We start from the raw sequence: 12,501 nt of genomic DNA on the forward strand, positions 1-12,501 counted from the left end.
GAGACTTAGTCTTTAAGGACAGAAGACTTAGTCTTCTACATATTGTGACATAATTCCTGCCTTCCTCCTCCTGCATGTAATATTGAAGCACTTGGATACAATTTAGGGTTTGAGTTTTTCTTCTGTAACTTGCTGGGTAAAATGTACAACTCAGTGGAGAAATGGCGTCCTTATGGATCAGTTTTGCTTTGGAAGAAGGAGAGAGGAGGGATTTCCTGTAGCTGTGCTGCAGTTCTGGCTTGGCACATTTACAGGCAGATAAATTTCTTGTTGATTTAACACCTGCATCAAACCTAGATATTGTAAAATAACACTCAGCTCTGTAAATGTTTCTATTTTGTCTGTTACCTGAGTCATACAGGTGTGTATGTTCTTGGAGAACATACATGTGTGTATGTTTCTGCCATCAAACTCAACATGTAACACTTCCAAGCCCGTGCTTCATGAATGTATGTGGTGGCTCTTTTCTTCTTCAGACCATCAAAGCCACATCCCCTCTTGGTGATCCCAGGGTTACGTATAACCTGGAGGAGGGTCAAGTTCCAGAGACTAACATGCCAGTTCGTTTCTATCTGAAGCCAAACAGAGCTGATGGATCTGCTTCTCTTCTAGTCGCTGAACCACTTGACTTTGAGACTACTAAGTTTTTCACCCTGACAGTCCGGGCACAAAACGTAGCAATGACTCCTTTAGCTTCCTTTGCCACTGTTTGTGTGAATATAACAGGTAAGCTTTGCTGCGGCTCAGAAAAATATTCTCATTACTTTTAGTATAATGCCACGCATTAAGGTAACAGCCGTGAAATGCCAAGCCACCTCAGAATGCTTTGTACATTTCTATAGTGTAAAAAGTTCTGCAGTCATTAAACAGGTCTGTCTGAGACAATTCGTAAGTGCAACTATCAAATGTGGAGATGTGATAGTGCAAAAATAGTCTGTTTGAATGTTTAGGCAGCACTGTGCCTGGTTCTGTAAAGGTAATTAGAAGGATTTTCTTTCGAAAGGAGGAGAAATCTAGCACTTGTTCCCAAGCTATTGAAAGGAGATGAGTATTACTGGAAATAGTCTGCTATAGAAAGAGATACAGCTTAGATAAGCTGGGTTTGTGTAGGCTATCTGTTTAGGGTTTTTATTACATTCATATTTTCCATTGTATAATGAGGTTACATCTAAAGAAATCAAATTGCAAGGATCCTTATGATAAGTGCAATTTTCAAAAATTTGATCCAAACCTCCTTATAGTAGAATCTTTCATAAGGCTCTGTTCCAGATGATCCACATAAACTATAAATCTGATATTAATCACTGCTTTTTTGCAGGATTAGTGGAGTTACTTTTGTTAGGCAGATATTCAGATGAAAATATGAATAAATGAAGTCTCCAGCAAAAACATTTTTCTTCCCCACCACCATGGAAATGAAAATGGGGTAGTAATTTGAAAGGGAATCCAACTTTCCTGCTTCACTTTATGCTACCATTGTCCTGTATTTCACAATCCACCAATGCAAAACCCCTTCAGGCTGTAGAGCAGGGTCTGAGCCTCATTGTAGGCTATGGACCCTGTCCCAGAAGGTTTTTCCTCTAGTGCAGTTATTGGTACCAGAATTTGGCAGAAACTTCATTCTGCTCACAAGAAAAATTCCTTTCTCAGTAATTTAGCTGTGGATGAAAGCCCTCCTGGTCCTGGCATTCATGGACTTAGCATATCTCTGGTCAAATCATTAGCCACTATCTCGGCTGGCATTAGGTCAGTGTCTCCCAGAAACTTCCCAGTGTCCATAAAATGTCTTCTGACTGTTTCCATGAAAATGGGAAAACCCAGAGCAGGATTGCTTATTACTATAATCAATGTAAGTTCTTCCTCCAAGCAAAATACAACTGTGGGGAAAACACCAAAAAAACACAGTAAACAAAAAAGTTTTCAAATATATTCTTACCATGATCCTCATCACCTCCTTTTTCAGATGTCAATGACAATGTTCCATTCTTCATGTCTTCTAACTACGAGGTGTCTGTGCCAGAAGGAGCTGATGTTGGCACATCTGTGGCTCAAGTGTTAGCTATGGACTTGGATTCTGGCCTACATGGAGAGGTTTGACCTTAATCCGGTTCTTTTCCTCACAACACTCAAGTTGTAGTGCTGTAATTAGTGAGAATGTGCAGTCAGCTGATGGCAGGGTAATGAGCCACCAGCAGTTCTTATAGCACTTGTCATACATTTGTCCATCTTATGGCTGTGTGCATCTCATGGGATGCAGGCAGAGACGATGTGGTTTGTGACCTCAGGGTCCTGAAACACATCCTGATCCAGCAACCATGACAGAGCACTGCTGCATGACTCTCAGGGTTACTCCCATGACAAAACAAGTGGATGTGGCTGCAGGACATGTTTTCAAACTCCTGCCTCTTTAGCTCATTTTTTAATTGATCATCAGTGATTATTGTCAGTTATTCACAGCCTTTTAAATATGGTTGATTAAATACCATCATTGGTCAACCCAGCATTTGACCATGATAGTAATAATGACCCAACCCTAGGAAAAAGCAGAATTCTGAAGGGAATTGCTCGTTTTCTTTGCATTTTCCTGAGCCATTCTAAAAATCCTACTAGCTCTTCTGTGAAGAAACTCTGGGTAGTGGAGACTCTGGGAACTCTGCTGTTCTGGAGCTGTCATTTTTGTAGCTTCTGAAGAGCAACCTGAGTGGTAGAACAGTCTGGTGCTGCTCAGGGCATGATTTGAAGGTGGAGATGGAACTGATGTTTTTTCAGAGAATGACCTTTATTACAGGGAAAAATGAGAATAGCTTTCATTGGTGGAGGTTTTCATTTACTCAGTCTTGTTGAACAGGACCCAAATTATTAGCTGTTTGTTTGTTTGTTTTGTTGCTGTTGTTGTTGTTTTGGGGTTTTTTGTTTTGTTTTGAGACAGAAGCATAGTGGATTACTAGAAGCTGAGGAGACACCAGGGAAAATGCCAGTCCATACATTCTCTGTCCTTCTGTTATTCATGATCTTCCTCAACTGCTCTTACTCACCACTATTGGAGATTAGATACTGGGTTTAATGGGCCTTGATATCACTGGTACAGATGTTCTTCTATTTGAGAATTCTGCAGTTTTCATATCAAAATAAACAAAATACTTAGAGATGATCTGTCTTTCCTCAGAGTGTTGTTACTTTGCCGACAGAACCAGGTGGCTGCCGAGGAAGGGGGAGGTCACAGCACTTGGACATACAAATGAAAATTGAAAATGTAACCTCTTTTAACAATTTCCTTTTTAGGTTCACTACTTAATATTAAAAGATGCCAATGAAGATTATCAGTTCTTCACCACTGAACCTGAGACAGGAATTATTTACACCCAGGCATCTTTTGACAGAGAGAAAAGAGCCTCTTACTTGATTGAAGTCCAGTCTCAGGACTTATCAGAATCTGCTAGACCTGGTGTTCATGGGCAGCCCAACACAGGTAAAACTAAGAAGGAATTCTATATTGGGCTTTTTAACTTTCATAGGCTTGTCAGGTATGTGAGCTGTTTGGGATAATGCAATATTCCACCTCTGCCTCTCTGTGTGTTCCTCTTGCATCTCCTCCTTAGACACAGCCTACGTGAGGATTTTTGTCAGCGACGTGAACGACAACGCCCCGGCATTTCCTCGGTCAGTGTATGAGGTCAGCATAGATGAGGACAGGGATGTGGGAAGTCCTGTTGTGACAGCAACAGCACATGATGAAGATGAGGGTGAGTGGACCCTGCATGTCTTTTTAAGTCCTTTTTGTGTAGATGTGTGCTGGTGTGTAGGGCTGCTTCCTACATGGACAAACAACTCTCTGCATTCAGGAAACAATTCCACATTTCAAACTTTTGTAAAAGTGGGGAGAGAAGTTCTGGGTCCATGTGAGTGTTTTCTTTAATTAGGTGCTCAGGTTTGTAGTGCAAAGGTTAAGTTAGCTGGCAATGTCTTTGGGGCAGAATGAAATTAGCTGGAATCACAACACTGCTGTTTATACTCCCTCTCCAGAGCACATGCTTGCTTTTTGCTGCCTCCTGTGCTTTCAAGATCTCCCTAGGAGTCAGTTCTATTTACCACTATTGTAAAAAAATCAAATATGTGCTTTTTGGTGAGTTAGTGGGTTAAATATTCTTGTGGAAGGATCTGACAAGCAGTGGAAAGTGTGGGATGGTATGGCCAGAAATGAAGTCAGGAACAAAGGGGAAGTCAGATCTTCCATTTGGGCTCAATGGTGTAAAGCTGCCCCTGCTGTGTGTTGAGACCAGATGTGCAGAGCCAGTCCAACAGCATGTACCACTAGTCAGTCCCTGTCTTGGCATTTTGGTTACTTTTGTGAGCTGGTCCAGCTCAACTTGCTGAAGAGAAACAAATCTCTTGGTTAAAAGAAGGCAAGCTGGTGACAGAGCCCAAGCGAGAGCCAGAGGGATGTGTTGCTGGGAGCAGGTGGGAGCTGGCCGTTCCTTTCTGGGACAGTGCTGCAATGCCTGTGCCTCTTAGTGCCCATGGGGGAGGTGTAAAGAGGCCTTTGGAACAAGCTGCTACACTTGGGAGAATTTGACAAAAGCTGCTAGCAAGGGATGCTCAAGCTTTTGTTGCAAAGGCAGCCAAGTGCTTCCAAGCACTAATGTTGAGCACAGCTTTTTCACTTTCTAGCCATCCCTATTGCTCTAGTCTTGTCATCCACAGCTGACTCACAACTTAAAAAGCTGAATGTTCTTTTTGCTCCTAGCAGCTCACCTATTTAATTTAGGAAATGACTTTGTATACTGGAATGCAATGTGTTTTTCACCTTTCCAAATAAGCAAACAGGAAGCACTAAAGTATTTGTTGTTGTTCCTAAAAGTTTTTTTGTTGTTGTTCCTAAAAGTTTTGCAGCAATCAAACAGCTGCTGTTGCACAGGTGGAATTTTCTAAGATGAATCCTTGTTCAAAATAGAAGACTTCTCTTATATTTTAGCACCACCCAGTGGTTTAAAAAAAAGTTAAGGAATACTGGCATTTGAAGTGAGATGCTTAGGAAACATTGAGTAAAAATAGCTTCCTGTATTTCCATAGTATGTTACTTTTTTATTATTGGCAAATGAATGCGCAATAACTTAGAGGCACACATTTTTCTCCATTATCAATCAACAAGTGCTTGTCTGTGTCTGTAAATTATACTTGTAAATATAAATGCAAACCTAGCTTCCCATCTACCACACACAAAACCTTCAAATTACATACACAGATCATTCTGTCATTTTTTTTTTATCACACACACACACACACCACAACAGTCTTGGAAAATAAGGTTTCTCTTGGATACATGTCCATTGTGCATAGCTGGATTGAGCATTCAGAGAGTGAACAGGGGCAATTGTTTCTTTTTCGTATAGGTGCAAATGCCAAACTGAGGTATCAGATCACTTCAGGAAATGTGAAAGGGGTCTTTGATGTGGAACCTGAGATTGGAACTGTCTTCATTGCTCAGCCTCTGGATTATGAACAAGAACAGCATTATGAGCTCCGGCTTGTAGTTTCTGATGGAAAATGGGAAAACCACACTCTTATCATCATCAGTGTTGTCAATAAGAATGATGAAGCACCAGTCTTCACTCAGAATGAATACCAGGGCAGTGTCTTGGAGGAGCTCACTGATCTGCCCGTACTTGTCCTAAAGGTAAAGCAGTTTCCACAAAGCAGGGCAAAACCTGGCTTTGTGTTCAGCTCAATCCCATCCATTCACACAAATTCAAAAGGATGGTACATTTAGGGTGGGGGAGGCCTGATATTAGGACTTAGCTAGCAACTTTCTGTAAAGAATAGAATAAAGGAAACCTGATAATTTTTCATGGTGAACTTGCTCTCTTCACCTACATAAATAGCAGCTGATTTTGATCCTAAGAGTCTTTTCCAAACTGATTTTAAAATTATGTGATTTAAAGTATTGAAAAATGTGATAACTTTCTTTTACAAAGAAGATCTGGCACATTTTGAGTAACTGTATGAGCAGAGAATGGTTGGCATGTGTACTTCATGCATGTAATGGTTAAATTTATGTTACCATAAATTTACCTGTCAAAGAACAGGGACTGTTCTTTGACTCCAGCTCAATGATCTTTGTTGTTTTGCTGTTAGAGCAGATCTAGGTAGGCCCAACTAACAATCTCCCAAACAATCCCTGGATGCAAATCAGGAGCTGGGAGCTCTCTCTGGCCTATGCTGATCAGCAGCTTGGATATATGGCCTGTTTTCACAGCAGTAATCTCAGAGAGAATCAACCTCTGCTTGTCTTTGTATTCCAGCTCCAAAAATTTCACAAGAAATATTTGCTCAGCAGAACTGTTATTATTTTCACTTGATTCTTCCTACAGTTTTTTCTATTTCCAAAATATATGGGGAAGTAGAATGTATCAGTCTGTGGAAACATCCTCTTTTTGTTTCTCTGGACTGGTGTTTATTGAAAGAGTACTTGAATGACTCAAACCAACAGATGCTTGCTGTTAAAATTCACGCTCTGCACTGTAGCAGCTGCCATTGATAAGAGAGCTGTGATTTCCCTTTTTTTAACGTAAACACCTGCCTGCTGTGGCTTGTTCCAGGTTTCTGCAATGGATCCCGACCAAGCAGCAGATCAAAATGCCATTAGCTACTCCCTGCACGGACAGGGAGCCAGCAGTGAATTCAGCATCGACGAGAGCACAGGTGAGATCAGCGCACACAGAAGGTTGGACCGGGAGAAGCGATCGACGTGGCGCTTTCTCGTCCTTGCAACCGATGAGGGCGGAGAGGGCCTGACTGGCTTTGCAGATGTGATCATAGAGGTGAGGGACGTGAACGACAACGCACCCCTTTTCCTCTGTGTGTCGGATGGCTGTTTCACAGGCCACATCCCTGAGAACTCTCCGGCTGACACTCCCATCATGGAAATGACAGCAGTGGACCTCGATGACCCCAAGGCTGGTATAAATGCTGTGCTAACATACAGTATCATTCAGAACGTCAAAAACGAAATTAATTTGAACTTGTTCTCAATTGATTCAGTTAGTGGCACCATCTCTACAGTGCTTGGGTCCCTGGACCGTGAGAAGGAAGACAAATACCTAGTGGTGGTTGAGGCCAGAGATGGAGGAGGGCTCACTGGGACAGGCACCGCCACTATTTTGGTGACTGACGTGAATGATCACGCTCCAGTCTTCCTACAAAGGATTTACACAGCATTTGTCTCCGAGAATGCGAGTATTAACACTGAGGTGGCAGTGGTGTCTGCTGTGGATAGAGATGAGGGAGAAAATGCCATGGTGACATTCAGCATCGTTGATGGGGACAATGACCGCAAGTTCTCCATAGAGACAGATGAAGTCAACAACTGTGGGTTTATCCGACTACGCAAACGGGTTGACTTTGAGAAGCCTCATGAGAGGGTATTCAATTTGACTGTGAAAGCAGAGGACATGGATTTCTTCAGCATCGCTCACTGTGTGATCTATGTGGAGGACTCAAATGATCACGCTCCTGTCTTCTATCCTCAGTTCTATGAAGTGGCTGCACTTGGGGAAGATGTACCAGTTGGCACCAAAATTATTCAGGTTTCTGCTGTTGACTTGGATTCTGGCCTGAATGGGAGGTTTTCCTTCCACCTGCTAAACAAGTCTGATCCAGGTGGCCAGTTCTCTTTGGCTAGTGATGGGTGGCTGATGGTTGCAGGATTGCTGGATTATGAGACGGTGGCTCAGTACCAACTCATTGTGATTGCCACTGATATGGGACAGCCCCCTCTGACTGGCAGTGCCACTGTTTTAGTGACTCTGCAGGATGTAAATGACAATGGCCCAGAGTTTGAGGCACATTATAACCCGGTGGTCTGGGAAAACACAGCTTCTCCACAGATTGTCCAAATGAATGAGACCTCCACCCTGCTGTATGCCAAGGACAGAGACACTGCTGCGAACGGAGCCCCTTTCTCCTTCCGCCTCCTCAGCGATTTCGACAGCCTGGGCAGCTTCAGCCTGCAGGACTTCCACAACGGCAGCGCCGGGCTCACCGCACTGCGCACCTTTGACAGGGAGGTGCACAAGACGTTCTACCTGCCCATCCTGATCACAGACAGCGGCACCCCACCCATGAGCTCCACCAACACACTCACCGTGAACATCGGGGACCAAAATGACCACCCGCATTCTGCTGGCTACATGGAGTGTCTCATTTACAGCTATGATGGTAAATCACTCCCTGTTTTCTTCCAAGTGTTTGCTTCCAAGTGTGACATAAGGCCAAAAGAGGCAGCTTTAAGTTTTACAGGAGGACTCTGTCCTGTTCCACGTAAGCTGTTGGTTGAGGTGCTACTGAAGTTTCTTAAACCCCAACAGAGAACAGTAGGTATGTGGGGCACAGATCCCTGGGCCACTTGATTTGTGGAAGAAAGTGAGCCAGCCTTGAAGAAGGAGCATAACTGGCTGCTTTTCTTGGCACCTTTCTGTCAAACCTGAGTAATGGTCTCTTGGTTTCAGATACAGTTTTTCAGCAGCATTAACATGTCAGGGGAGAAAAATTTACTGAATTTCATAATGTTGCTGAGAAATTATGAGTCTGAATGCTGAGAACCTTTTTTCTCCTCCTTAAACCTTTTTCCTTCTCCAGACTGCATTGAATTTTAGTGAATACACTTAAACTGAACCCATATCTAAACTGCTAAAACATTCATCTAAATCTTCAGCTGACAGATGCTGTTATATGGGGGAATTTTCTGTGAATGCTGGCTGCATGCAGTGTGAGAGAAGCCTTCTTTCCCTTCTTGCTTTGGCAATTAGGCAGCAGTATTCTTGTGATCTGGTGTCCCCCATAATAAGCCCATCAGGAAAATAAAACACACAGGTAAAAATATTTTGGGGTGCTTGCATCCATGTTGGCTCAGGGCATTCCTTCCTCTTCTACTCTGCTCTGTGTCATATGGTTTGATACCACATTAAATAGATTGTTGTGGCACATTAGGAACTACTTCTGAGTAGATGCTGTTCACATTTATTTGTACTGAAACCTTGTGCTGCCTGTTGCGTGATTACTCCAGTTCAGCTTATTGTTAAATTGAAACCAAGTCTGTTTCTGTTTGCTGAGAAACTCCACCTGCAGCTTAAATACCAAACATTTCATTAAGCCTGAATTCCATTTTAGTTGCTTCTTTCATCGGTACATCAGTTAATTTCTGGGAGGGACTATTCTAGACCTTCGATCTTTGATTAACTAAAATATAAAGGAGACACAGAATCAAAAGGCTACTATCACATTGTATGTTACATTCATATTCTGTGGGAATCGAACACCAGGGCACCCTGTTTACTGTCTCCTGCAAAATATCCAGTGAATGTTGCCACAGTTGCCAGAGAGGTACAGTTTTCTCTCCTTGCATTCAGTTCCTCCCTTGTCAGGGTTCGTGCTGCTCCTTGTCATATGGTGAAGTCCCGCATTTATCCTTTTTGTCTATCCTTGATTCTTTACTCAGTAGGTTTATAAATTCAGATAACTGTTTTCTTCAGAAGTAAGGAGGAACCTTTCCTTCAGAAGTAAGTTTTGTAAATCCAGAAAATACTCATTTGTCATTTTTGCTGAGAGGATGCAAAACAAGCAGAATACATGCTGCGTTCCACCTCACCCTAGTCTCACCATTTACTCAAAATAAGCCTGGCCACTGTATTTTGGACATCTTCTCTATCTTGCTGTAATTTCTATCTGGCTGTAATTGCTACTGGTTTTGCCCTTTATCATCCAGTCTGCATTTTGGTTGTTTGTCCTGCCAAACACCAATCCCTGTCTAAACCACTTTGTAAGTTGGTTGGATAATACAGAAACAATAGTGAAAATTCTGAGGTGGCTTTTCTTTTTTCATTCCTATTGCTTTTCTTTGCAGTCACCTGTAGAATTAAATCTATGTAGTCATACAGCAAACATGTGACAAGCAGGGCACCATTTGGCATTTGCAAACCACAAATGCTTCTCTCTTGAGAGTGCATATCTCTCGAGAACTACCACAACTATGTTTGTAGAGGTCTTAGGCTTACGACACATGTACTCAGACCAGTACATGTTTGTGTACCTGTCAGAGGTCTGACTGTGCCTCTTGTGTGCTATGTTGTTCCAGGTATTCTCCCCACGACTGTACTGGGCCAGGTCAGTGCCCCTGATGCTGATGACTGGGATCGCAAAATCTACCAATTTGAAGGGAAAACATCAAGGTATTTGGAGAGAAAAATGGGAGTTGCATAAATTTTAATGGGAAAATTGAGCACACACAAAATGACAGCAAGTACTTACACTGACTTTTTTTTTGAAAACATGAGTGCAAAAGCATTTTGTTGGTTAGACAAAATCTTCTGTGTGCAGATCTCCAAAAGCCTTTCTGAGTGTGAGGCTGCAGTAAATAACACTGCATGCCAAACTAGTCTGCTGCCCATTGCCTCATGGGCCAGAATTGTAAATTCCTGTTCACAGTCATACCCACAATGGGTATCAGTGAGCCGCTACAGGAAACATACCTACCAACTTCTAAATTCCTTCATCCAAGCTCCTGGTGTTCCCATGTCACCACTGGTTTCAAGAGCTTTTTTATACTAGATGTATAGACTTGGGAGTGTCTGGATTGTGACTGGGGCTCAGATGTACATGTGCCACTCAGAGGTTTTGACAGAGGTGTCACTCTCAGTGAATGTATCTACACTAGGAGTTTGCGGTGTTTCCAAAGTTATGGCTATTGCAGCTTTAGTCTTCCTATGCAGTTAATACAGCCCAGCAGCAGGACAAAACCTTCATGATACAGTGGTGAAGAGTCATTAGGACCCAACAGGAGACAATGTAATAAAGTTCTGTTCTGCTCTGTCCCTTCATGAGGGAACACATCTGCTTTCTTTGATAAATAGAAAGTGGTTCAGAAAATCCATCAGTGATGATAATTAGTACCTAGCTTTTGAACTTCTCATAGCTTGTTCCTTGGCTTAACTCTTATTACAGGTACTTTATCCTTAATGATAACTCAGGTTTGCTGACTATTAAAGAAGGAACCCCTCCAGGAACATACAACATAAGAGTTAGAGTCATTGATGGAGTCTGGCCAGATGTTATCTCCACTGTAAAGGTTACAGTGAAGGAAATCAAATATGATGCCCTCCGTAATGCTGGTTCTGTACGAATAAAAGGTAAGCAATGTGCTCCAGTACAGTCTATGTCTGCAATGTTACTGCTGTGATACTTAGAATTCTCTTAGACGTAGGATGAAAATTAACAGTTTTCCAGGTAAGGGTTTGAAAATGCATTTTTGCATGGTCCTCTGACGCTGCATGTGAAGGAACATCTATGGAGAAGAAAGATAGCAAGGAAAAGTTGTCTGATTTCTATACCAAATTTAAAAAAAACCAGCAACTTATATTTCAGAAGAAAAACTTTATTTGAACAAGTGTCTGCCTGCAAATCACAAAATTCTTTCAATCTTTGTGGAAAAGTAAAAATCTTCTTTTACGTGTTTCTGATTATAAAAAATAATTTTGAAAAATAAAAATTGGAAATTAATAAAAGTCTAAAATGTTTCAGAACACACAGGTTTAGAAGAAGTAAGCACAGAAAATTTCAGAGCCTGAAAATGAAAATACTCCTGAATTTGCAGTTGAGTCAATTTTCTGCAACCTTATGATTTATTCTGTGATGCTCCTCTCTTTTATTGCTACAACAGTTGCAAGAAATGTGTGTCAAGTTTTCAACTGCTGTTACAGGTATCACACCAGAGGAGTTCATATCCCAGACCCCTGAAAAACAAAGTAAATACTACCAGATGAAGAAGCTGCTTTCAGAAATTATCTCAGTTCAAGTGGAAAATGTTCACATTTTCAGTGTACTGAATAGCCCGAGTCCAATCCGAGGGGTTGATGTTTGGTTTGCAGTTTATGGTCCACCTTATTATAAAGCAGAAAAACTTAATGGCAATGTAGCAGCTTCCAGAGCCTGGGTAAGTATCCATCCTGTGTTTGAAACCACAGCACCTTCTTATTGTGTCTCTTCAGACACAATGGGCACACAGTAGGCACACAATGCCCATTGCCTAGTGAATGTGAACAATTAGAATGATTGAGGGAGTAATGTGTGATAGTTTTAAATAGAGAGTTTAAATCAGTAAAATCAAACAACCCTTTTGCACTTACACTAAAAGTTTCAAATACTAATGTTCTGAAAGCCAGACTCTAAATACATATTAAGTGGCCTCAACACAATATGCTTTTAGGACTGTAAACATGTTTTTCCTATTGAAAAGACTGTAAAATACTATATAAAGAATGTGTTTGGCTGTTGCCTTTCTACATGATGCCTTAATGTTTAAATTTTTAGTTCCCTAGTTGAAACTCCCAAACCAGCCAAACATTTCAAGGTTCTAGACTTAAAAAAGCAAAGTAGTAAAAGAGCCACTCTCCAGTACAAAACCAGGTTGGAAATATATGTTTAAAATGTAGTAAATTTCCTTTCCCTCGA

The 12,501-nt window shown here is 41.6% G+C and overlaps 1 protein-coding gene across 5 annotated transcripts in view; it reads left to right on the top strand.

The window, feature by feature from the left end:
* LOC135282303 (neural-cadherin-like) overlaps positions 1–12,501 on the top strand; it is a 56,084-nt gene that overhangs the window by 29,138 nt on the left and 14,445 nt on the right. For all 5 annotated transcript variants that reach the window (XR_010348554.1, XM_064391940.1, XM_064391947.1 and 2 more), the window contains 9 exons: positions 477–726; positions 1,964–2,091; positions 3,283–3,469; positions 3,600–3,743; positions 5,391–5,674; positions 6,597–8,214; positions 10,130–10,223; positions 10,996–11,180; positions 11,751–11,983. Coding sequence is in view for 4 of the 5 variants with exons in the window: in XM_064391940.1 (XP_064248010.1) it covers positions 477–726; positions 1,964–2,091; positions 3,283–3,469; positions 3,600–3,743; positions 5,391–5,674; positions 6,597–8,214; positions 10,130–10,223; positions 10,996–11,180; positions 11,751–11,983 (3,123 nt within the window). In the remaining variant the exon portion in view is untranslated. The remainder of the gene's footprint in view (positions 1–476; positions 727–1,963; positions 2,092–3,282; positions 3,470–3,599; positions 3,744–5,390; positions 5,675–6,596; positions 8,215–10,129; positions 10,224–10,995; positions 11,181–11,750; positions 11,984–12,501) is intronic.

The sequence above is a fragment of the Passer domesticus genome, chromosome 1, assembly GCF_036417665.1.
Source record: "Passer domesticus isolate bPasDom1 chromosome 1, bPasDom1.hap1, whole genome shotgun sequence".
Taxonomy (NCBI): Eukaryota; Metazoa; Chordata; class Aves; order Passeriformes; family Passeridae; genus Passer; species Passer domesticus.